Source organism: Crocuta crocuta, unplaced genomic scaffold, assembly GCF_008692635.1.
Source record: "Crocuta crocuta isolate KB4526 unplaced genomic scaffold, BGI_CrCroc_1.0 scaffold306, whole genome shotgun sequence".
In the NCBI taxonomy this organism is placed as follows: Eukaryota; Metazoa; Chordata; class Mammalia; order Carnivora; family Hyaenidae; genus Crocuta; species Crocuta crocuta.
This window is the reverse complement of record NW_027529630.1, coordinates 1,654,532-1,682,075: the sequence shown is the minus strand read 5'-3', so window position 1 is coordinate 1,682,075 and position 27,544 is coordinate 1,654,532. Positions and strand designations below refer to the sequence as shown.

At 36.0% G+C, this 27,544-nt stretch overlaps 1 protein-coding gene and 1 non-coding gene across 3 annotated transcripts in view; both read left to right on the top strand.

Moving 5' to 3' along the window:
- Positions 1 to 27,544, top strand: part of FCHSD2 (FCH and double SH3 domains 2) — a 290,700-nt gene that overhangs the window by 221,385 nt on the left and 41,771 nt on the right. For both annotated transcript variants that reach the window (XM_077762244.1, XM_077762243.1), the window contains exon 11: positions 13,911 to 14,027. In XM_077762244.1, the coding sequence (XP_077618370.1) occupies positions 13,911 to 14,027 (117 nt within the window). The remainder of the gene's footprint in view (positions 1 to 13,910; positions 14,028 to 27,544) is intronic.
- LOC144230059 (U6 spliceosomal RNA) lies at positions 4,185 to 4,291 on the top strand. Its single transcript, XR_013334677.1, has one exon. It is a non-coding gene; the product is annotated as a U6 spliceosomal RNA (small nuclear RNA).

Sequence of the window (27,544 nt, the reverse complement as noted above, 5' to 3'; positions counted from 1 at the left end):
GAGCATTAACATAAATGCCTAATTGGCAATTTTTAAACAGCAGAATTAAACATGCATTTTATCCTTGAGTTTATGAAAAACGTTTGCCATTATTTGAATTTTAAAGAAATAGAATCAAAATGCTAATTTGATAACATAAAAGAAAGGTAATCAACTTCTACAAGTTGAAAAAGCACATATTGGTATATCTAGCACATTCTTTCATTGTAGGCAAGCTAAGAGGGAAGTCAAATTTTATTCATAAGGTCTTTTAGTAAACCTAAAATCAGAACCAGGAGAATTTATGATGTAAGAATTTCATGGTATCAGTTTAATAGAAGTCTTTGCTGAAGATATCTTCATTACTTTCTTACATTTTACGGAGCCCTGTTAGTGGCTATGTAAAGCAATGTACGAAATCAGCATTTCCCTCTAGATTGTAACTCTTACCCCTTATATGAGTGCTCTTTTTTATCTGTTTGCCTTTGCTGAATAACTCAGTGACATTGTCCTATAATTTGACTTCCTTAGCTGAGAGGAAAGAGACTGAGCAATAGAAGATACAGAGTATGGACAGGTTCGCCAAGCTTGACTTAAAATTGTGACTAATTCTAGATTATTTTATCTTTGCCCATTTTCCTCTAACCTCAGAAGTAGACTCTTATCTCACTTGTCCAAAGCCCAGCTACAATCTTAACTCCTTTGTTTCCAGACACTGTGCTAAATGTTCTTTGCTGCATGTCCCTGTTTGCTTTAAGATTCTAACTATGCCGTTTTCTGTCCTTGTGCAATCTTTACTGGGCAGAGTTTAAAAGCTGCCCAGCTGGTGGATATTGAGCTCTCCCCTGTCAGTGCTTTGAGAATGACCATAGCTGAGGTATATGGGGATGTGGGTCAAGGGTGGGTGAGATGGGATGTGTGGGTTTGCATGTTAATGATGGGTGGGACCTGGTATTGGGATTAAAAGTGTGTGTGTGTGTGTGTGTGTGTGTGTGTGTGTGTGTGTGTGAGAGTAAGGGGCCACTGAATGTATAAACTGGGGCTGTCCATTTCCCTGTATAAATTAAGGATTTCCTTTCCTATTTATAGTGAAAAGACTGAACTTATCATTTTTCATCTTGTCCAAAGCACCTTAGTTTTCCTCAACAGGTGTGCTGGAAAGAACCAGAATTAATCTTGACTTTATCAAGGAAAAATTGAGGCCTTTTTTAATACGACCCAGTTCAAATTGCAGTGTTTTTCCTGCAAAAGTCCAAAATGTCCAGATGAAAACATAGAGTCACAATATTACTATCAAAACTAATTAAGACTTGAAGTGATTGTACCCTTTTTTTTTGGATGGGGGCTATCTTTCACTTGCTGTTGAATCGAAATTTCTTGTCATTTTATTTTAATATATGATTATTTTGACTTATGCCTTAGGATGATATACCAAAAGAAACTGAGCAAAATGGTTTTATAAAGACACAATTATAGATGGTTATGAGTAACAATGATCAGTGGCAAGTTTTGTCTGATATAGTAACTTAGTTGCTACCTCATGGTTAACATTGAAAGATTTCCTTGTCTTTATTTCCATATAGAGTTGTTGATTTCTAAAGTGTCCCTTCTTTATATCCTCAAATAACATTTCTCAGAAGATACTAGAAAGTCAAAAATATTTTCTAAAAAGAGTAATAAGTAACTTTCTTTGCTGAAATGAAAGTTTTTAATGCAAGGTTATTCCAAGAAAGATGTGAGATATACCCTGACACTTCCCTTACCCTTGCCCCAAAATGGGATGTTCTATGAGGGAGAATTGACAAGAACATATATTAAGATCTCAAATTTAAAGAGTCATTCAGCTGTCATTTGGGTCATGCTTGTGTTAGAGTTTCATACAGGTGTTGTACAATGAGAAATCATGGGCCTTGGAGTCAAATCCTGGCTGTGCCATTTGCTACTTGTGTTTATTTTATTTATATGTTTATATATATTTTACCTCTCTGATTCAGTTTTGTCAGATGTAAAATGTTAAAAACCTTAGTCGGTTTGAAAATTAAATGAGCTACTTTAAGCATTTGACTCAATGTCTGGCATATAGATCGTACAGAATAAATGTTGACTGTCTTTTTTCCTCTCTATCTTTCCATAAGACAATCATATTTCATTTTTTTAGGTTTTCCCCCTAATTACTATAGGAAATACCAGAATATCAAATATGGAAGACATTATAAAGATTATGAAATCTTACAACACTTTTGTAGTCCTGGCCCCTCTGCTCTTAAGTCTCTCATTTATTGTCCCTTGGGACTTCTGCTCTCCTTTTTTTATTCCACAATGTAGAGCCCATCAACCTCTCTCTTAGCAGTTTATAAACTTAAAAGGCAATCTGTCTAGAATAAACAGAAGCCAGTAGCAAACAGTGTCCATTCTTACTTGTTATCATAAGAACATAGCTGATACTTTTCAGCATCTCTGCCCTACATACATCTCAGTGTTTGTCCCTTCCGTTACCAAAACTAGTGATGTGTGCCTTTAAGGACATTTCCTCACATCCTATGAAAAGGACCTTCTAGTCTATTTCAGCCTGGGATGGGGTATAATATAGGAAACACACATGTCAATATATAAAGACAGAAGAAATCTAAGAAAAATTTTCTCCCTAAATTTCCTGGTGAGGATGAGAAGTCCCTTTCCTGAACTGCAAATAATATCTTCACAGATATCACAAACTGACATTTTTATCAATGTCACAGATATTTTTTTAAAAAGCTAACAAATTTCTGATATATGATCTTTTCCTGTTATTTTAGCCACTACTTGTGATATTTAATTCTACTGTCTAAAAATTAAAAGTTACAGTAAGGGGCACCTGGGTGGCTCAGTTGGCTGAGTATCCAACTTCAGCTCAGGTTGTGATCTTGCAGTTTATGAGTTCAAGCCACACATTGGGCTTACTACTGTCAGCCTGTCAGCTCAGAGCCTGCTTCAGATCCTCTGTCCCCCTCCTACCCCCCTCAACTTGTGCTCTCTCAAAAATCAACAAACATTAAATAAATAAATAAATAAATAAATAAATAAAAGAAAGTTATAGTAAGTAAAATAGCCATTTGCTGTAATTTAGGACGTTTGCACATTAAACTGTCACTTAAGTGTGGCATTTTTTGCATCTATTAAAAATATGTGCAATATATGTAAATCAAACCAACATGCTATATACCTTAAACTTATACAGTGATATATGTCAATTATTTCTCAATAAAACCGAGAACATATAAATACCAAAAATTATCCTTATCTATAAAAGACTATATGGGACCAATATACCCTACAGGGAAATTACCTGAACATTCTCATTGTTAATGAGTGGCTTTGTCTGCTGTGGAAAGCTTACATTGCATATATACAGTGCTATAGCATTGACACATCAGCATGAAAGCACAGTGATAGAGAATTTGTGAAAAATCCTCCTCGTGGGTAAATAGGTACCATCCTCCCTCACGTATACTGACTACAGTATCCAAAAATGAAAGGCTCAGATTACAGACCTGAGTGTTGCTCTCCAGAAACAGCCATGCTGGCAGTCAACTCTTCAGAGAGGGCTGTCCTAAATTCTTCCGACTTTCAAAAAGGGCTTATTTGCTCTTTGTAGAAAACCTACCATCTATATATAATGAGTCTGTGCTTTCTCTGGTTTGGTGCTTTCTTTGACCATCCACAGGTATCAAGAGCTTTCCATAGATGCCTTGGTAACTGACACAAAGGAGCCTATAAAGTTCACTTTTTTACTTAGCCTGAGATTATAGCTCTTAAAGCAGATTCTCTGTGAGACTTACCAAAATAAAGGCATATTCTCATGTGGCTGTTCCAACCAGTCATGCCACTAGATCTGTCTAGAATGTCAGATACAGGGGTTTTTATTGGTTTTCATTTTGCTGTCATGTCATTACTGAATGGCCTGATTTTCTCTTAGATTTACCTTTGGTATTCTAATACCTCCAGTATATACTTTCCTCAGACACTGTGCATGCTCAACCCAGCTCCCCAGATGAGTTCCTGCATCTCTTCTAAGCACAAGTGCTGCCATCCAAGTATAGTTATAAGGAGCACTGCTCCACTTCTTTCCAAGTTGTGTGATATATTTAAAAGATGTGACTTAGAGGTACACAATCTCTCATCAAAAGCCTTGAGGTCAGGTGTGTTTCAAAAATCAGAATTTTTCAGTTCTTACTTCAGCAGTACATATACTAAAATTGGGACAGTACAGAGAAGTTTAACATGGTCCCTGTGCAAGGATGACACACAAATTCATGAGGTGTTCCATGTTTTTAAAAAATAAAATCCTAAAAATAAATGTATAAATAAATAACATAGATGCCTGGTAGGCTCAGTTGGTAGAACAGGAGACTGTTAATCTGTGGGCTGTAAGTTTGAGCCTACATTGAATGTAGAGATTACTTAAAAATACAATCTTTTTTTTTATGTGTATTTATTTTTGAGAGAAAGATAGAGAAGTAGACACAGAATCCGAAGCTGACTCCAGACTCTGAGCTGTCAGCACAGAGCCTGACACAGGGCTCAAACCCACAAACCAGAAATCATGACCTGAGCCAAAGTTGGATGCTTAAACAACTGAGCCACCCAGGCACCCCAAAAGTAAAATCTTTATAAATAAATAATTAATTAATCAAATTAAAATTTCATGTTTTAGAAGAGTGATTCATATATAACACCCTAAGCAAGTTATGGGGAAGGACTCCCTAATCACAGTATTTTTGCAGTAAAACATCTGAATAGTCATACTAAGTGAAATAAATAAGAACTCTCTTCTTATTATAAATAAATAACCTTATAAATAAATAACCTCTCTTCGGTTCAAGTCAGATTTTGACATAAGTGAGCTGTGACTCCAAACTTCACTAAAAAAAAAACCCTGTGATTTTCCAAGTACTCTGAATTTCAAAATTATGGGATTGTGAACCTATATAAACATGAGTACTATAAATAAGCTATAAAAATCCAGACACTTTTTATTTGAAGAGGCCCTTTTCAGAACAAGTGAAAATTAACTTTCTTGAAAGAACAGTATATTATTAAACTTAATAAAAATTTAAAATGGATTAAATATTTAACACGATAATATATACCAATAAACTGAAAAACACAAGTAGTACAAATCCCTTGAATGAGGGTTAATAACTAAATTGTTCCTGGCACATGACATTGGCTTCTCAAGCCTAGCATTATCACTTTTTGAAATTGATTTGAAATGCCGTATTTTACTGTGTTCTTGGTTTTCATTAATCACATATGACCATCTCTTTTTCTCTCTTTTGAATGGTTATATTTTGGTAACAGAGTTGAAAAGAAATGACAGTGTTTCTTATGTGAAACACTCCCTACTCACTTTGCCCTTCTGATGCTCCGATGCTCTGATGCCCTTCACACGCTCTGATAACTTTCTGAACATTCCTACGTCCTTATGTTAATCTTAAAGTGAACTGAAATCATATCTTGAGAGGATGACTAAGGACAAAATAGATGACTTAAAGACTAATATATCAAGAATGTTAATTTCTGTGGTGTAGTTCTTTAAAATTATTTAATAACTTTATAAGTTTGAAAAGACCGTTTTAATATTCTGTAAAAACTGAGAACTTAATGTGCAAAAATTAGTTGCATTTCTGTACAATAATGAAGCAGCAGAAAGAGAAATCAAGGAATCAGTCCCATTTACACTTGCACCAAAAACCATAAAATACCTAGGAATAAACCTGACTGAAGAGGTAAAAGATCTGTGTGCTGAAAACTATAGAAAGCTAATGAAAGAAATTAAGGAAGACGCAAAGAAATGGAAAAACATTCCATGCTAATGGATTAGAAGAACAAATACTGTTAAAATGTCTACACTACCCAAAGCAATCTATACATTCAGTGCAATCCTTATCAAAATAACACCAGTATTCTTCACAGAGCTAGAACAAACAATTCAGAATTTGTATGAACCAGAAAAGACCCTGACTAGCCACAGTAATGTTGAAAATGAAAACCAGGGGTGCCTGGCGGCTCAGTTAGTTAAGCGTCTAACTTTAGCTCAGGTCGTGATCATATGGTTCATGGGTTTGAGCCCCATGTTGAGCTCTGTGCTGACAGCTCAGAGCCTGCTTTGTATTCTGTGTCTCCCTCTCTCTCAGCCCCTCCCCCACTCACACTCTTTCTCTAACTGCTAAAAACTTTTTTTAAAAATTTTTTAAAAAAAGGAAAAAGAGGCACCTTGGGTGGCTCAGTTAGTTAAGCATCTGACTTCAGCTCAGGTCATGGGTCTCACAGTTCACGGGTTCGAACTCCACATTGGGCTCTGTGAACACAGCTCAGAGCCTGGAGCCTGTTTCAGATTCCATCTCTTCCCCTCTCTCTGCCCCTCCCCTGCTTGCAGTCTGCCTCTCCCTCTTTCTCAAAAAAATAAACACTAAAAGAAAAGAAAAGAAGAGAAAAAGAAAACCAAAGCTGGCAGCATCACAATACCAGACTGAAGCTGTCTAACAAAGCTATAATTATCAAGACAGTATGATACTGGCACAAAACAGACACATAGATCAATAGAACAGAATAGAGAACCCAGAAATTGACCCACAAATGTATGGCCAGCTAATCTTTGACAAAGCAGGAAAGAATATCCAATGGAAAAAAGACAACAAATGGTATTGGGAAAACTGGACAGTGACCTGCAGAAGAATGAACCTGGACCAATTTCTTATACCATACACAAAAATAAACTCAAAATGGATGAAAGACAGGAAACCATCAAAATCCTAGAAGAGAAAACAGGCAAAAACCTCTTTGACCTCGGCTCCAGCAGCTGCTTACTAGTCACGTCTCTGGAGGCAAGGGAAACAAAAGCAAAATGAACTACTGGGACCTCATCAAGGTAAAAAGCTTCTGCACAGCAAAGGAAACCATCAACAAAACTAAAAGGCAACCAATGGAATGGGAGAGATATTTGCAAATGACATATCATATAAAGGTTAGTATCCAAAATCTATAAAGAACTTATCAAACTCAAAACCCAAAAAACAAATAATCCAGGGCAGAAATGGGCATAAGGCATGAACAGGCACATTTCCAAAGAAGTCATATGAATGACTGACACATGAAGAGATGCTCGACATCACTCATCATCAGGGAAATGCAAATCAAAACCACAGTGAGATAGTACCTCACACCTGTCAGAATGACTAAAATTAACAACACAGGAAACAACAGATGTTGGTGAGTATGCAGAGAAAGGGGAGCCCTTGGTGTAGGCCTCTGAGAACAGTATGGAGGTTCCTCAAAAAATTAAAATAGAGCTACCTTATGACCCAGCAATTTTGCACTACAAGATATTTATCCAAAGGATACAAAAATGCTGATTTGAAGGGGCACAAGTATTTATAGCAGCACCATCAACAATAACCAAATTATGGAAAGAGCCCACATGTCCATCCGTGTATACATGGATAAAGAAGGTATGATGTGTATAGATATACATACATATGGAATATTAGCGATCAAAAAGAATGAAATCTTGCCATTTGCAACAACGTGGATGGAACTAGAATGTAAAATACTAAGTGAAATAAGTCCGTCAGAGAAAGACAAATATGATTTCTCTAATGTGAAATTTAAGAAACAAAACAGATGAACATAGGGGAAGAGAAGGAAAAATAAGAAAAATAGAGGAGGGAGGCAAGCCATAAGAGACTCTTAAACACAAAGAACAAACTGAAGGTTGCTTGGAGGGGTTTTGGGGTGAGGCGATGGGCTAAATGGGTGATGGGCATTAAGAAAGGTACTTGTTGGGATGAGCACTAGGTGCTATATCTTACTGATGAATCACTAAATTCTACTCCTGAAACCATTATTACGCTATATGTTAACTAACTTGGATTTAAATAAAAATAATAATTTTTTAAAAAGTTAATATTGCTAGTCTCTGAAAGTCTTCTGAAACTCATTCAAAACAGTTTGGCTTTTGTTTTTCTAAAAACAAAATGAAATCAGGGGCACCTGTGTGGCTCAGTCAGTTAAGTATCAGACTCTTGGTTTCAGCTCAGGTCATGATCTCACAGCTCATAAGTTCAAGCCCCACATCGGGCTTTANACGGGCTCTGTGCTGACTGCCGGCCCAGAGCCTGGACCCTGTTTCAATCTGTGACTCCCTCTCTCTCTGACCCTCCCCTACTCATGCTGTCTCTCTCTCTCTCCTAGAAATAAATAAAACATTTAAAAAATTTAAAAAAAAAAAGGAAATTTGTATTTTAGCGATGCCTTTTTCAGTATTACTATCACTGTCTATTTTGTCAATATTAGCATTAACTAAACAGAACAATTATTGGGACATAAGACATATTAGGTCATAAAATAGCAATAAATCTGAAGTCAAAGAGATCTCAATATAAGTTTTAAATTTGCCACTTACTGACTTTAGGAAAGACACATACCATTTCTAAGCCTAGAATTCCATACCTATAAATTGAGAATCTGTTAGGATTATTTTGAGAATTAAATGAAATAATATAGGTAAAGCAGTTAGCAGAGAGCTTAAATTGTGAAATAAATGATACTCTTTTAAAAATCAACATAGCTTTATGGTTTTCTTATTATAAAAAACCATAAAATAGGAAGTTATCACCTGAACTGTCACTACTCAAAGGTAACCACTAATAGCATTTTGTTAGTAGCCTTCTAAACATTTCTCTGCAGGAACGTACTTAATGTCAATGTGGATATAGAGCTCTATGTAAATAAAACTTATACAGACTTGAATTTAAACTTGTTTTCTCATTATGTGGTGGATATATAATATTTTCAATATCTACAGTTCCTGACCATCTCAGAGATTTGACATCCTGCACCTCCCATCAAATAGTTTAAAAAAATTTTTTTTAAGTTTATTTATTTTTGAGAGAGAGACAGAGAGGAAGTGCAAGCAGGGGAGGGACAGAGAGAGCGAGACACAGAATCTGAAGCAGGCTCCAGGCTCTGAGCTGTCAGCACAGAGCCCAATGCAGGGCATGAACCCACAAGACGTGAGATCATGACCTGAGCCGAAGTTGGACACTTAACCGACCGAGCCACCCAGGCTCCCCAACTAGTTTTTATATTGCTCATCCCCAATACCTCCAAGAATTACGTCCTGTCATGAATTTGAAATTCCAATTATGTTTTAAGAATGTTTTTTAAATTTTTTAAAATTTATTTATTTTGAGAGAGAGCAAGCAAGAGAGGGGCAGAGAGGGGGAGAAAGAATTCCAAGCAGGCTCTGCCAGCACAGTCCAGTGCCAGGCTGGATCTCACAAACTGTGGGATCATGACCTAAGCCAAAATCAAGAGTTGGATGCTTAACTGACTGAGCCACCCAGGCACCCCATATATTTTTAAAATTTTTATAGAGGTCCTTCTACTTTTGGGTTTGGCTTGGCTTTCAAATGATGCTAACAAGACATTTGGTGCTCAGAGCAACAGCAGTAGAATAGCAAATTTCTGAGTCTCTTACCCAGAGAAATACAGTGTCCTCACTGCTTACAGATAAGGCATGAGTCAGTCTGTTATCTTAAAATTAATTACAGCAGTAGTAAGAATCTGAGATTGCATCTCATCTTCAGATGTCTTGATTTTTAGGTGAGGAAGCTAAGGCCTGGGGAGGATGTGAAATATGCTAGTCAGGGTGACACAGCCCGGTCCCTTTGGGGAATAAACACACAATGTAAATGTATTTGAAGAATAAATGAACTTCAGATTTCAATGGCTACTTTTTTTTTTTTTTTACAAATAGTTTATTGTCAAATTAGTTTCCACATAACACTCAGTGCTCATCCCCAAAGTGCCCTCCTCCATGCCCATTACCCCCTTCCCCCCCACATCCATCAGTCCTCAGTTTTTGTCAGCACAATGGCTACTTTTTAAGGAACAAATACATTTCATAGAATAAAAGTTTTAAAAATCCTTTAATTTGGAGATCCAAAAAAATTTCCTTCCTCAGTTATCCATTTTGAATGGACTTTGTAGTGGGCATTTAAAGAAGAGCACTTGGGTGGCTCAGTTGGTTGGGTGTCCGACTTTGGCTCAGGTCATGATCTCATGGCTCATGGGTTCAAGCCCCATGTTGGGCTCTGTGCTGACAGCTCAGAGCCTGGAGCCTGCTTCAGATTCTGTGTGTCTCTTTCTCTGTCCTTCCCCACATACATGTGCGCTTTCTTTCTTTCTTTCTCAAAAATAAACCTTTAAAATTTTTTTAATAAAATAAAGAAAAAAGAAGCCTTTATTGTACAAGTGAGAGAAGGGTCTCAATCCTCAAGTCCACTTTGAGAACCTATATTAAAATACATGACCCCTTAATAAATTAGTTTTCTTTCTCCTCTGTTCATTCTGTTCTTCCCTATACAAAATAATCTTTCCTTTATCAGTTAGGAATGGATTCTAATGTATGTTCATTTCTGATAATCTCTGTAAGCATCATTCTAATAATCTGGTGGCCTCACTTTAGAATAAGGGTATTTGGTCTTATTTGTTTAGCCAAACTTAACTGAGGGTTCAAGTCCTCAAATTACCTAAAGACAAATGGGAAACATACATGCCAGCAGTCACAGTATAATGTGGTATTTGCCTGAAAGTAGCACTCAATAAATGTCTGACAAATGAATAAGGGCACCTGGGTGGCTCAGTCAGTTAATCATCCAAATTTGGTTTCATCTCAGGTCATGATCCCTCAGTTGTGAGACTGAGCCTGGTGTTGGCCTCTGTGCTGAGCATGGAGCCTGCTTGAGATTCTCTTTCCTTCTCCCTCTGTCCTTCTGATTGCACATGCATGCACATTTTCTTTCTCTCAAAAAAAAATAGGTAAATAAATGTCTAGCAAATGAATAAATTAAATGGAAATATGTTAAAAATAAAGGACCCTCTGAGTCTTTATGCGAAGTCAGGGAAGGTTTCACAGATGAACTGAGATTTGAAGAATGATACAAAAACAAGAAGGAAGCTGTATTATCCGAGGGAACAGCATAAGCATGTGTTTAGATTTACATTTATTTTCCAGGGAAAGACCCATCATCTGCTTTTGTAATTTTTTTTTTACTAAAACTTATATGATTTCTAAAATCTGATGTTTCTGAAGATTTCAGGAACCACATTTACTTGACCTAACTTATCAAATATCCAATCTGACAAGTGACAAATGAAAAACTACCTATCCTATATTTAAAATTGATAGGAAAGTCCTTTTACAGCATTTCTCTTCAGTTTATAATTTATTTGAATTATTTTTGTGCCATTATTCTGAAAATTTTGACATTATGTCTCTTTAAAAATAATCAAGTTCAATAAGTGAACTTTTTCAGAGCTAGGCTACAGTGCTATTTGACACATTATTTTTAAGTTCTCATATTCTGCTTCAGGAAGATAATAATGTTCTTGAAATATTTGTGTTTAATAGCTTATATATGTTAATCTGTATGTTTCAACTGTGTTTTTAAGAGGTAAAGGAAAAATGTTAAAAGAATGAACTAAAAATTAACATTTCCAAAAGAAGCAGTTACTAGCAGTAGAATCAACCACTGCTACCACCACCATCTAATCGACACTGGATCCTGATATATATCCATCTTGGATGATAGTGGTGGCATTAGAACATTTCTCTGTATATTGTTTAACACCCTGGAATGTGTTTGTTGTGTATGCAATTCTCATTTGCCTAGACCTGAGTTACAGGTTGCTGCCATTTGTCTTTCTATGGCTTGATTGTAGAATTCATGAAAAAAATAAATTAACTTGAATTTGAACTATAAACTCATATCTCCCAGTCAGTGGCATTTGTTGTCTGTCCTGATCACTGGGCACTCCTGTCTGAGTAATAGTAAACCCAAAGAGAAAGGGGGGAAGAAAACCATCTTTACTTCCCCAGCTCTTAAGCACAGGAAATATTCCATTAAAAGGTACAAACTATGTGTGGGCAATTAGGGCTATTGCCTTATGTGCAGCTAGCACATTTAAGCCCATTTACTTATTCCTAAAATGTTGCTTAGTAATGAAAATCAAATTTCTCCATCACCTGTCTCCTTCCTCTTCTGATCTATTCCCTGTAAGTTCATTCACTTTGAGATCTGCCTTAATCTTTCAGCATATCTTCAGACTCACTTCTGATTCACGTTTTGGGCTAGCAAGAACCTAGAAGTTATTTGGAATTTTTTGTTAACAGTAATAAGATTTTGTTTTAAGTAATTTTCACCTGAGTCTTTACCATTAACAATTACCTTTTACAGGGTACTTAATATATATGTATTAAGAGAATGTTTGTAATATGAACTCATTTTATCTTAATAACCCCTATGAAATAGGCATTGTTACCTATATTCAGATGTAAGTAAGACTCAGATTAATAACATGCCCAAGATCATAGAGCTAACAAATAGCATAGAGAGGATTAAAACTAAGTCTCTCTGACTTAAAAACCCAAACCTGAGCTCTTCAAAATACACATTTCCAGCATTCCATTTATACATCTGACTCCTCTGACTTGTAGACTGCATTTGCAATCTGCATCCAGAGGTTAACATTTTAACCCTGATTTCTGAGGATGGATTAAAATTTAAATGCCTAGATCCTTTTACAAAGCAAAATATAATAATAAAGATGATTCCTCAGATTCCTAATAGCCCAAAGAATGAATCAGAATATAAAATGTAATTGTGAAGTTGGTTAGATTTTGATTTTGATTCTTTTTCTCTATTTCAGTGCATTTATCACTGTGTAATCTAGCATTAGCTGAAATGTCTGTATAGAGTAAAAGTTTTTCAACCTTGCCTATAATCCTCCCAACAGAAATCTTAAGTTTTTAGTCCAATTTATCAAATTCTATTTTACCAGTTTTGAGCTATGTGGCCTTACAAAAGTCCGTATTCTAAAATATTCCCACTGTAAATTTTGCTGCTTCTATTAAAATCCTCTTTGGATAATTCATATTTAAAAAATAGTTTGCTTTCCCAATTTTTACATTTTTTTCCATGGGTTCTTAAGAATTTAGGGAAAGTTAAAATAGTTTATTGGTTAAGAGTTCTGATTCTGGAATCAGACTTGTATAATCAAAGTCATAACAATTAATATCTGGTAGACACCAGGAATTTACTTAATCTCTCTGAGCCTCAATTTTCTTTTTTATAAGGTGGGCTATATGACCCATCTCATAAGGTCGTTGTAAAAGTTACAAGAAGCACTTTTCACAATACTTTGTTCACTAGGGGTTAAACTATTACTATTGTTAATTTAGATTTTGCAGTGTGTTCTTTGTGAAACAGACTAATAGTATTTTAGGGCTAGAAGAAATCCATACTGATCATTCAATCTAGCACCCCTATATTTCCTATGACACAAAAGTCCAGAAGAAGGGCAAAAACTAGTTTGAGGGTTTTTGATGAATTGGTTATGAACCTGAAACTAAAGTAAACCCAGTATTTTCATGGACAGAAAGGTTCTGTTGCTACTGTTGTATTGTCTTGTTCTTTTCACTTCTATCCATTGATTCTTTTTTTTATAGAAAAAATCCATTGAAACTATTCAGTTTCCATTTTAGCTTTGCAACTACTTTAATGTCATAGTAGATTGGCATGAATACTTTATTTCTTTGCTTAGCTAGCTTTTATTCACACCCAGAATGGCTCGATCCACAGTATTAGAGATGAAGCTTTGCTATTAAGCAGTGTAAGACAAAACTAAAACAAACCTGTGGTCATTTATGGTTTGATATGTCCTCTTAGTTTTCTGCTAATGTTCTGACATGAGACATTGCTTCCCACAGTAATGGAGCATAACTTATTAGGGTGCTGATTAAATGAAGGCCCTCTGGTCCATCTATAAACAATAGTGATTTCAATATGGGTAACAGTATTTGGTCTCTATTTTCTCTTATGTTGTAGAGCCGACAATTAGAATCAGAAACTGGAACCACAGAGGAGCACAGTCTAAACAAGGAGGCTCGAAAATGGGCTACACGTGTGGCACGTGAGCACAAAAACATTGTTCACCAACAACGGGTAAGTGTAGTTGAGAGTCCTAGGCTACATTTAGCTCAAGCCAAATGTCAAACCAATTTAATGAGTTGAGTTTTATTAATGTGAAAAATATCCTATGTTTTTTCCATAATTTCTCACCATTCTGCAGTATGCCCTCAACTATCTGCTTAGTTTGGAAATTCCTTAAGCCTGGGGCACCTGGGTGCCTCAGTCAGTTAAGCATCAGATTCTTGATATCTGCTCAGGTCATGATTTCATGGTTCCTGAGATCAAGCCCCACATTGGGCTCGCACTGACAGTGAGCCTGCTTGGGATTCTCCTCTCTCCCCCTCTCCCTTCCCCTTCCTTGCTCTCTCACTCAAAACAAATAAATAAGGGGCGCCTGGGTGGCTTAGTCGGTTAAGCGTCCGACTTTTGCTTAGGTCATGATCTCGCGGTTCGTGGGTTCGGCCCCGCGTCGGGCTCTGTGCTGACTGCCAGCTCAGAGCCTGGAGCCTGTTTCAGTCTGTGACTCCCTCTCTCTCTGACCCTCCCCTGCTCACGCTGTCTCTCTCTCTGTCTCCTAGAAATAAATAAAACATTTAAAAAAACAAAACAAAACAAATAAATAAACATTTAAAAATAAATAAATAGAAGGGTTATAATTTTTTAAAAATTCCTTAAGCCCTTCAAGCAGCAACACAGTAATTTATTTTTTTGCCATAGAATTGCTTAAGAAAGCCTAGTGATAGTATATTACTGTCTTTCAGGTAGTGGAAGAGACATGTTTATGTTGAATTAAGCTTTTAAGTCCCTAGACAAATTTTTTGAAGTCTTAATTGTAGATTCCATGAAAATGTATCTTCTAAGAGGTGCCTAGCCAGCTCAGTCAATAGAGCATGTGACTTTTGATCTCAGGGTCATGAGTTTGAGCCTCATGTTGGGCATAGAGTTCACTTAATAAAAACATTTGAATTAAATTAAAAATTAAAATTAAACACCAGAAAAGTGTATCTTCCAGGACAGAAATGGTGGGGGAAAGGGAGAGAAGCAAACCATGAGAGACTCTTGAATGCTGACAAAAACTGAGGACTGATGGATGTGGGGGGAGGGGGGGATGGGCATGGAGGAGGACACTTGTGGGGATGAGCACTGAGTGTTATGTGGAAACTAATTTGACAATAAACTATTAAAAAAAAAAAAAAGTGTATCTTCCAAGACTAAGCACAAAGAAATTACTTTAAGTATAGTACATTTTATCTAATTTCCATTTTTTATAACTTTTGCCTTTCTTTACCTTCACATCCAACTTATTAAAAGAATTTTTCATATTTAGTATCTATATTTCCTAATCTCTCACCCAGAACATTTGGACTTTTCCTTCTTTCCTCTCCCCTGTACTTTATACAGACTACACTTGCCCAAATCACCAAAGATGTCTATGCTGCTGAATCCAAAATGGACATTTTTATTTCTTAAAACCTGTTGGCAGTTTCATCACAATTGACAGCTCCCTTTGTGTTGAAACACTCTCTTCCCTAGTTACCCTTGTCTTAACATTGTCCTGGTTTTCCTTCTGCCTCTCTGGCAATTCCTAGGTTCTTCTTTCTCCACCCCCACATTTAAATACTTAAGTTCCTTAGATTTCTATACTAGGCTATTTTTTCTTATTCTTTATTCTCTTAATTCTTAATCTTATTCACAGTCTCCACCAGTGCCATGGTTTCACTTACCAACAAATCATTAATTAGTATCCCCAACATTGGGCCTTTCTTCTGTGTACACATACACTCTCTTGCCTGCTTTGACATCTTTTCATTGTCCCACAGGCATCCCACATTCAGTGTTCCACTAATCTAATGCTATAAAACAAACTACCTAAAACTTAATGCCACAAAAAAAGAGCTTATTTTAATTGTCTTTTAGCACTCTGGGGATTGGATGGACTTAGCTTGCCACTTCTCACTTGAGAGTCTCCCATGTAATTGCAGTCAGATCAGTGCCAGAGTCACCTCACGGGCTTCCCCACTGACATTTCTGGTCTTGGAACAGAAAGACTTGAACGCCGGGGGCCAGAACAGCTAGAGCTCCTCATGCACCTCAGTTTCTATGTGGTCTCTCCATATGGTCTCTTCAGCATAGTGACTGTAGGTTAGGTGTACTTCTTATATGGTAGCACAGGGCCCCAAAGTGTGAGTCCCAAGAGTAAGCCAAGTAGGAGCTTTGTTATCTTTTCTGGCCTAACCTCAGAAATAACATGATACAACTTGTGCCATATTTTTGTTACTGAGGCAGTCACAAAGTCCTGTTGTCCAAGTTCAAGGAGACAGAAGATAAACTCCACTTCTTGGTAGGGAAACAACAAGTTTCTAGAAGAATATGTGGAATGGGAAATATTGTAGTAACTTTTCTTAAAAACAGTCAGCCACAGTTTACCTTCTGGGTATAACAGTTCATGTCCCTCTTGCATACAAAATAAAACTCCACTTTTTACCCCAAATGTCCCAAAACCTGGCATCAGTCTTCAGTTTGAATTTTAGAATCTGGTCATCTAAATGAAATTCATGGACAGATAAGGCTTCTTGGGTGCATTTCCTATAACACAGTATATCTTAGCCAAAGAATTTGTGAACTAAAGAGGTTATCATCATTATATCCAATAAATAGTGATTAATTACTGCAGCTTGTTACTTCAAAATGTAAAACACATAAAGAGTCTTTGTTACATTAAAATGCTTTACTGTATTTGAAAGTATACAGATACTAAAAATAAATCTTCCTCTCTCTATTGTTAGTATCTTTCTGCTTAGGAAATAGAGAAAGGCAGATTTCAACAACTTTTCAATTTCTTTGTAGTATGACCCATGATAGGCTTTAATCTTGTAGGATATAATTTAAGCAATAAAATTAAGGGGTTCTCCTTTTGGCCATGATAAATTACTCGGTATGACACTTACCCTCCTGCATAAACAACTGTAAGACTGGTCTAAGTATATGAAACAACTGTTTTCAGACATTGTACAACAGGCAATAACAGGAGTGTGAAACTTGAGAGAAAAAATAACATTGAAATTAGCCACATAACCTCCCAAGCTTTCTGCCTGAAGACACTTACTATATTGCAGTGCAGGGGGAGAGAACTTAAGCAAGGCACCACAGACTCTGAGTTGAGATGACAGAAATCAGAGTTCAAAGAGCTGATGTGGCATGAATTTCAGGACAGAGTACCAGACAACATGGAGATGCAAAGAAAGAATTCCAAAAATCGACACAGGTCTCCCCTTCAATCTGTTACTGAATACTAAACCATATAACCATATGGTGACATTCTATAATACTGGGTAGAGAATGACAGAGGAGATCAGTTGAACGATTTGATTCCCAGAGATCACATAGGGCTAGGACACATTCAAGTTGTGCCTAGCCAAGGTTGAGGCTGCTCACAGTTGATGATTCATGGATCATCTCGGGCATTCAGGAGACTACAGAAGGATCATATGTTGGTTCCAGGGTTAAATTAGTCCTAGAATAAGACTACTTTAGAATTAACCTAACACAGCTTTAAAACAAGCTTCAGAAATATCAAGCTATTCCACAGGTAACTTATTTGCCTGCCTGAAAAAAAAATCTACTCTTCCTAGGAAGGAAATAAAAAACAATATTTAACAACATAGTATTTACTATGTCAAGAATAAAATTTTCAGGACACCTATGTGGCTCATTGATAGACCATCTGACTCTTGATTTCAGCTCAGGTCATGATCCCAGGGTCATAGGATAGAACCCTGCATCGGGCTTTGCACTGAACATGGAGCCTCCGAAGATTCTGTCTCTCTGTCTGTGTGTGTGTGTCTCTCTCTCACTCTCTTTTTCCCCCTTTCCCTGCCTCCCTCCCTCTCCCCACCTGCTCTCTCTCTCTAAAATTAAAAAAAAAAATTTAATTAGAAGAAAGAATCAAATTTGGGGTACCTGGGTGACTCAGTCATTTAAGTGTCTGACTCTTGGTTTGAACTCAGGTCGTGATCTCACAGTTCATGAGTTAAAGCCCAGCTTTGGGCTCCTCACTGACAGCATGGAGCCTGCTTGGGATTCTGTCTCTCTCCCTCTCTTTCTCTGCCCCTCCCTTGTTCACGTTCTCTGTCTCTCTCTCTCTCTCAAAATAAATAAATAAACTTAAAAATTATTTTAAAAGAATCAAATTTACTAGATATTAAAAGATGCAAGAGAATATGATCCATGACCGAAAGAAAAATCAATTAAAGCAGATCCATATATGCCAGAGATGATGGAATTAGCAAATAAGGACTTTAGAACAGTAAATAAGTTTCAAGGATTTAAAAGAAAACAAACATGAACATACTGAAGAAAGAAAAGGAAGATCTACAAAAGAACCAAATTGGTGGGGGAGGGACGGGGGGGTATATAGGCTCAGTTGGTTAAATATCTGACTTTTTTTTTCTTTTAACTATGAATTACATTTATTATTATTACTGATATATTTGAACTCATTTTTACCACCTCATGTTGTACTTTCTGTTTATTTCTGGTGTTCTACACCTTATATCTCATTTCTGACTTTATTTTTTATTTTTTTTAATTTACATCCAAGTTAGTTAGCATATAGTGCAACAATGACTTCAGGAGTAGATTCCTTAATGCCCCTTACCCATTTAGCCCATCATCTCTCCCTCCACCTCTCCAGTAACCCTCAGTTCTCCATATTTAGGAGTCTCTTATATTTTGTCCCCTCCTTGTTTTTATGTTATTTTTGCTTCCCTTCCCTTATGTTCATCTGTTTTATATCTTAATGTCCTCATATGAGTGAAGTCATTTGATACTTGTCTTTCTCTGACTAATTTTANCCATACTTTGACTATTGTTGATAGTGCTGCTATAAACACTGGGGTGCATGTGCCCCTTCCAAACAGCACACCTGTATCCCTTAGGTAAATACCTAGTAGTACAGTTGCTGGGTCACAGGGTAGTTCTATTTTTAATTTTTTGATGAATCTCCATACTGTTTACCATGGCTGCACCAGTTCGCATTCCCACCAGCAGTGCCAAAGAGATCCTCTTTCTCCACATCCTTGCCAACATCTGTTGTTGCCTGAGTTGTTAATGTTAGCCATTCTGGATAGGTGTGAGGTGGAATATCATTGTGGTTTTGATTTGTATTTCTCTGATGATGAGTGAGGCTGAGCATTTTTTCATGTGTTATTTGGCCCTCTGGATGTCTTCTTTGGGGAAGTGTCTATTCATGTCTTTTGCCCATTTCTTTACTGGATTCTTTGTTTTTTGGGTGTTGAGTTTGGTAAGTTCTTTATAGATTTTGGATACTAACCCTTTATCTCATATGTCATTTGCAAATATCTTCTCCCGTTCCATCAATTGCCTTTTAGTTTTGCTGATTGTTTCCTTCAATGTGCAGAAGCTTTTTATTTTAATGAGGTCCCAGTAGTTCATTTTTGCTTTTGTTTCCTTTGCATCCAGAGACGTGTTGAGTAAAAAGTTGCTGCTACCAAGGTCAAAGAGATTTTTGCTTGCTTTCTCCTCAAAGATTTTGATGGCTTCCTGTCTTACATTTAGGTCTCGCATCCATTTTTAGTTTGTTTTTGTGTATGGTGTAAGAAATTGGTTCAGGTTCATTTTTCTGCATGTCCCTGTCCAGTTTTCCCGGCACAATTTGCTGAAGAGACTGTCTTTATTCCATTGGATATTCTTTTCCTGCATTGTCAAAGATTAGTTGGCCATACATTTGTAGGTCCGTTTCTGGCCTCTCTATTCAGTTCCATGAATCTGAGTGTCTGTTTTTGTGCCAGTACCATACCATCTTGATGATTACAGCTTTGTAATATGGCTTTAAGTCCAGGATTGTGATGCTTCCTGCTTTGGTTTTCTTTTTCAAGATGGCTTTGGCTCTATGAGGTCTTTTCTGATTCCATACAAATTTTAGGATTGTTTGTTCTAGCTCTGTGAAGAATGCTGGTGTTATTTTGTTAGGGATGGCATTGAATATGTAGATTGCTTCGGATAATATTGACATTTTAACAATATTTGTTCTTCCTATCCAGGAACATGGAATATTTTTTTATTTTTTGTGTCTTCTTCAAGTTCTTTCATAAGCTTTCTATAGTTTCCAGTGTATAGATTTTTCAACTCTTTGGTTAGATTTATTCCTTAGGTATTTTTTTATAGGTTTTGGTGCAATTGTATATGGGATCAGTTCCTTGATTTCTCTTTCTGTTGCTTCATTGTTGTTGTATAGGAATGCAACCAATTTCTGTGCATTGATTTTATATCCTGTGACTTTGCTGAATTCATGGATCAGTTCTGGCAGTTTTTTGGTGGAATCTTTTGGGTTTTCCATAGAGCGTGTCATGTCATCTGCAAAGAGTGAAAGTTTGACCTCCTTCCAGCCAATTTGGATGCCTTTTATTTCTTTGTATTGTCTGATTGCTGAGGCTAAGACTCCCAATACTATGTTGAATAACAGTGGTGAGAATAGACATTCCTGTCTTGTTTCTGGCCTTAGCGGGAAAGCTCTCATTTTTAATTCATTGAGAATGATATTAGCATTGGGTCTTTTATATATGACTTTTATGATCTCAAGGTATGATCCCTCTATCCCTACTTTCTTGAGGGTTTTTATCAAGATAGGATGCTGTATTTGGTCAAATGCTTTTTCTGCATCCATTGAGAGGATTATGTGGTCATGTCCTTTCTTTTATTGATGTGATGGATCACATTGATTGGTTTGAGGATATTGGACCAGCCCTGCATCCCAGTTATAAATCCTACTTGGTTGTAGTGAATGATTTTTTTAATGTATTGTTGGATTCAGTTGGCAAATATCTTGTTGAGGTTTTTTGCATCAATGTTCATCAGGGAAATTGGTCTGTAGTTCTTTTTAGTGGGTCTTTGTCTGGTTTTGGAATCCAGGTAATGCTAGCTTCATAGAAAAAGGTTGGAAGTTTTCCTTCCATTTCTGTTTTTGGAACAACTTCAAGAATAGGTGTTAACTCTACCTTAAATTTTTGGTAGAATTCCCTTGGAAAGCCATCTGGCCCAGGACTTTTGTTTTTAGGAAGATTTTTTTATTACTAATTTGATTTCTTTACTGGTTATGGGTCTGTTCAAATTTTCTATTTCTTCCTGTTTCAGTTTTAGTAGTTTATATGTTTCTAGGAACTTGTCCATTTCTTCCAGATTGTCCATTTTATTGGCATATAGTTGCTCATAATATTCTCTTATTAATGTTTTTTTATTTCTGCTATGTTGGTTGTGATCTCTCCTCTTTCATTCTTGATTTTATTTATTTGGGCCCTTTCCTTTTTCCTTCTGATCAAACTGGCTAGTGGTTTATCAATTTTGTTAATTCTTTCAAAGAACCAGCTTCTGGTTTCATTGATCTCTTCTGTTTTTTTGGTTTCGATAACATTGATTTCTGTTCTATTCTTTATTATTTCCTGTCTTCTGACGGTTGGAGTTTTATTTGCTGTTCTTTTTTTCAGCTCTTTAAGGTGTAAGGTTAGGTTGTGTATCTGAGACCTTTCTTCCTTCTTTAGGAAGGTCTGGATTGCTATATACTTTCCTCTTACATAAGTATCTGACTCTTGATAATCACAGGTCATGATCTCGCAGTTTGTGAGTTTGAGCCCCACATCAGGCTCTGTACTGATGGTGTAGAGACTGCTTGGGAAACTCTGTCTCCCTCTCTCTCTGCCTGTCTCTCTCAAAAATAAATAAACCTTTTAAAAAAGAACTGAATGGAACTTCTAAAGCTGAAAATACAATATTTGATATGAAAAATTCAGTAGATTAGATGGCACCAAAAAAAAAAAAGCTTAAAAGTATATATAGCAATAAAATCTATGTAATCTGAAGCACAGAGAGATAAAAGACTTTTTAAAAATGAACAAAGCGTCATTAATCTGTGTGGGATAATATGTGATCTAGCATATTCTGGGAGTTAGAGATACATTTGGAGACACACGGAAGAGTCAGAAAAAATATTTGAAAAATTATAGCTAAAGCTGTCCAAGCTATATAAAAAACTGTAAACCCATAAATCCAAGGAGCCCAACAAACCTCAGGAAGTAAAACACAAAATCATACCAAGGCATTTCATAATCAGTTTGTTAAAAAGCAGTAAAATGGTATAAAACTGAAAACATCCCCTTTAGGATTAGGAACAAGATAAGGATGCCCCTTTTGCCACTTCTATTCTGTGTAGAACTAGAAGTCTTAGCCACAGCCTTCACAGTCTTTTAGGCATCCAAATTGAGAAGAAAGAAATAAAATTATCTCTGTTCACAAATGAAATGATCTTATACACACACATACCTATTAGAGCTAGTAAACAAATTCAGCAAAGTTGCAAAGGACAAAATTAACACACAAAAATCAGTTACATCTTATACACTAACAATGTACAATCAAAAAAGGAAACTAAGAAAACAGTTCCATTTACAATATCATCAGAAGAATAAAATACTTAGGAATAAACTTAACCACAGAGATAAATGACTTGTACACTTAAAACTGTAAGTCATTGATGAAAGGAATTAAATAAGCTATAAATAAATGGAAAGATAGCCTGTGTTTATGGAATAGAAGTTAATGTTAAGATGACAATACACCCAAAATGATCCACAGATTCAGTGCAATCTCTATCAGAATTCCAACAGTATTTTTTTGCAGAAATAGAAAAACCCATCCTACAGTTCTTATGGAATCTCAAGGAACCCCAGCTAGCCAAAACAGTCTTGAAAAAGAATAAGGTTGAAGGACTCATACTTCCTGACTTTAAAACTTATTACAAAGGGGTGTCTGGGTAGCTAAGTCACTTAAGTGTCTGACTCTTGGATATGGCTCATGTCATGATCTTATGAGTTCAAGCCCCACATCAGGCTCTGCGCTGCCAGTGTGAAGCCTGCTTGAGATTCTCTCTCACCCCCTCTCTGTACCCCTTCCTTGCTCGCTCTCTGGTTCTCTCAAAAGAAATAAACATTAAAAAAAAAAAAAAACACTACAAAGCTATTCAAAGTATTGAATACAAAGTATTCAAAACACTGTAGTATTGGCATGAGAGACATACAGACTAATGAAAAGAAGTATCAATATTTTCATTTTATTTTTATTTTTTTAACATGAGGAACTGAAGGTTTTTTTTAATTTTAATTCTGGTATAGTTAACATACAATGTTATATTAGTTTCAGGTGTACAATATAGTGATTCAATAATTCAATATAGTGATTCAGTAATTCTGTACATAACTCAGTGCTCATCATGGTAAGTGTACTCTTAATTCCCTAACCTATTTTACCTATCTTCCCAGCTACCTCCCTTCTGATAACCATCAGTTCTCTATATTTAAGAATCTATTTTTTGGTTTATCTTTTTTTCTTTGTTCATTTGTAGAGGTCTCAATATTTTTAAAATACCAGTTATCTCCAAATTAATCCATATATTCAGTGCAATCCAATTCAAACATCCAGCAGGGATTTTTATATAAATAGACAAAATGCTTCTAAAGCATACATGGAAAAGCAAATGATCTAGAATAGCCAAAGCAATTTTGAAAACTAAGAATAAAGCTGAAGGGCTTATTCTACCTTATTTCAAGATATAAAGCTACAAAAATCAAGATATTGTAGTATTGGTGTAAGAATAGACTTACAGGAGGTACCTGGGTGGCTCAGTGGGTTAAGCATCCAACTTCAGCTCAGGACATGATCTCACAGTTTGTGAGCTTGAGCCCCGCTCAAGCTCTGTACTGTCCGCGTAAGGTTCTCTCCCTCTCCCTTTCTCTCCCTTTCTGTCTCTCTCAGCTCCTCGTGGGATTCTCTCTGCCCCTCGTTCACTTCTGCCCTTTCTCTTTTAAAAATAAATAAATAAGGAGCGCCTGGGTTGCTCAAGTGGTTAAGCATCCAACTTTGGCTCACAGTTTGTGGGTTCAAGCCCCTCATCGGGCTCTGTGCTGACAGCTCAGAGCCTGGAACCTGCTTCACATTTTATATCTCCTTCTGTCTCTAACCCTCCCATGCTAGTACTCTGTCAGTCTCTCTCAAAAATAAAATAAACATTAAAAAAGTAAATAATAAAAATAAATAAATGTTTTTTTAAAAAATAGACTTACAGATGAATGGAACAAAGTAGAGAGTCCAGAAATAGGCACACTTATATAGTCCAGTGATTTTTAACAAAGATGTAACAAACTTATAAAAATGCTAAATAAATTTTAATAAAAATGAATCTAGCTATATTTTAAGCATGTGAGTAGGGTGCAAGGATGATTCAGCATTAGAAAATTTATCAGTATAATAAACTGTATTTACCAAATAAAGATGAGAATTTCTATGATTATTTTATAGTTTCCAAAAAAGCATATAATAAAACTCATTATCTCTTAGTGATTAAAAAATAAAACAAAACTCACACCCAGCAAGATAAAGAGCTTTTCATCCTAACAAGGATATCTTCCTGAAACTTAAACTGCAAACATCACACTTGATGATTGTATTAGTTTTCTATGTCTGCCGTAACAAATTACCACAAACTTAGTAGTTTAAAATAACAGTACAAATTTCTTATCTCACAGTTCTGTAGATCAGAAGTCTAGGTGGGTTTGGCTGATTTTACTTCTCAGTTTCTAGTAAGACTGAAATCCTCTGGAGTATAACCCACTTCCAAGCTCATTGAGATTGTTGTCAGAATCTAATTCCTAATAACTGTAGGACTGAGGTCCCTGCTCTTTGCTATCAGCTCCTAGAGGCTACTCTTACTGGTCCTTCCATATGGGCTCCTACATCTCAGAGCCAGCAAGGATGCATTAAATCCTTCCCATGCTTGGAATCTCCCTGTCTTGTTTTTGGTCCATGTCTCATTTCATTCCAGCCAGAGAAAGTTCTATGCTTATAAGGTGTCATAGTGATTAGATTGAGCCACTTTGATAACTCAGAATAATCTCCCTATCTTAAGGTTTATAATGCTAATATATGTGTAAATTATATTTTACAGATAAACAGTTTCAGGAAATTAGGGTGTGGACCTCTATGGAAGCCATTCTGCCTACTAAAATGGTAAAATAAGAAAACAGTACCCATCATCACCACTACTTTTCAGTGGTGCATAAGAAGATTTAGTCAGTGCATTTAGTGAAAGAGAAGTCAGGTGTTTAAATATTTGGAAAAGGTACATCTATCATTTATAGATGATATGATTGTGTACTCCCCAAAATATGTGACCCAGCTATCAAACAGGCATAATAACAGTTCAGTAAGGTGAAGAAATAGAACAACATAACAGAAATTATTAGCTTTCTTAGTAACTACAAATAATAAATTGCAAAATACAGTAAGAAAAAATTATTCACCATAGCAATAAAATACTGGTGAATTAACCAGTGAAATGTCATGACCTATAAGAAGACATTTTTTTTTACTAATGAGCATAAAAGAAGACCTGAGTAGTTGGAGAAATGCCAGAACATGTGGATTTTTATATTTATTTGTAATTTCAGTGCAATACCAATGAAACCAGAAAGGTATTTTTTATTTTATTTTTTAAATTAGTAATTATTTTACATTCTGTTTATTTTTATTTTTTTAAGTTTTATTTGAGAGAGTGAGAGAGAGCAAGCATGCACAAGTGGGGGAGGGGCAGAGAGAAGGAGAGAGAGAATCCCAAGCAGGCTCCATACCATCAGCACAGAGCCCGATGTGGGGCTCAGATCCATTAACCATGATATCATGACCTGAGCTGCCCAGGTGCCCCTAAAGATTTCCTTTTTAAGTAATCTCTACACCCAATGTGGGGCTTGAACTTAACCCCAAGGTCAAGAATCACATGGTCTACCTACTGAGCTAACCAGGCACCCCTGAAAAAACATTTTCAAACAGTTTAAAAACCTGACTCTAAAAATGTATCTGGGTTTTTTTTAATGTGCAAGAATAGCCAAGAACAACAATAATGAGACAGTGTGCCTTAGCACATACTGAAATACAATAGTGACCATAGTAATTACAACTGGTATTATACAAAAATTAACAAATATATCAAAGAAAATGATCTATATGTGTATAGACTGTTAGATACTGATTGAAACCAACCAACCATGAAAAAGTCGTTTTGAAGAGGCAAAGAAATGTAGTGATGAACAGCATATTAAGTCTACCAAAGGAATTATTAGTAGGTCTGCTAATGGTATTATGGTTGTATTTTTTCTTAAAGTTCATATTTTCAGAAACTTGATGAGGTATGTCGGAGTGAAATGACATGATGTTTGAAATTTGCTTTAAAATGCTCTAGCAAAGAGAAAAAAGAGTAGGTAAAGTAGATGTAGAAAAATCTTGCTGACTTTTGAATCTTGATGATCAGTATATGGAAGTTCAGCATACTAGGCTCTTTACTTTTAAGTATATTTGAAATTTTTCATAATAAAATTATTCATGATATTTCAAATCTTTGGGAAAAGGATTTATTCAGTAAATAGTATTAGAACAATTGTCTGTGCATTTGAGAAAAAATACAGATTCCTCCCTTCCACCATATACAAAATATACAAAATAAATTTCAAAATACAAAATAAATTTCAAAAGTATTAAAGAGCCATGTGCTAAACACAAGATGATTAAACCCTGGAAAATATAGAATAATTTTGATATATTACAGATAACTTTTCTTTTTTCAGTTTTAATTTTGAGAGAGAGAATGAGTCGGGGAGGGACAGAGAGGGAGAAAGAGAATCCCAAAGCAGGCTCCACATTGCCAGTATGGAACCTGACGCAAGGGCTTGATCTCACAAACCCATGACCTGAGCCGAAATCAAGAGTCAGTTACTTAACTGAGCCACCCAGATGCCCCTACAAATAACTTCTTAAGCAAGACACAAAACCCAGAACCCATAAAGGAAGAAACTAATAAAATGTGACCACATAAAAACTAAACCTTTCTATAAAGCTAAGGAACTTTAAAAAGTTATGGGAAAGGGAATAGAATGGGACAAACACTTGTGTTTGTAGTTTTTAAAATATTTATTTATTCTGAGAGAGAGCTCAAGCAGGAGAGAAGGTGCAGAGAATCTCTGCACTGCAGCACAGAGCCTGATGCGGGGCTTAAACCCATGAGCCATGAGATCACGACCTGAACTGAAACCAAGAGTCGGATGCTTAACCAGCTGAGCCACCCAAGCACCTCTGACACCTCTGGCGCCTCTGACATAAACAACAGGAAAAGGACTAAATCTAGAAAGAAATATGTTTAATAAATAACAAAAAGACAAAAAAAAACTAGAAAAATGGATAGAGGCTATGAACTATCCATTTATAAAAGTAGAAATAAGTACATATGACCAGCGTATGAAATGATGCTGTCTATTAATCAGAGAAATGAAAATTGAAATGAGATGATCTTTATGTGCATCTTGGCAAAAATTTAAAAAATTTTAAAGATATTTAATGTGGTAAGATACAGAAAAAATATGCCCTCACAATACTGGTAAAAGACAAGGTAAATTTTGGGGGGACAACTTGGCAATGTCTATTTAAATTAAAATACA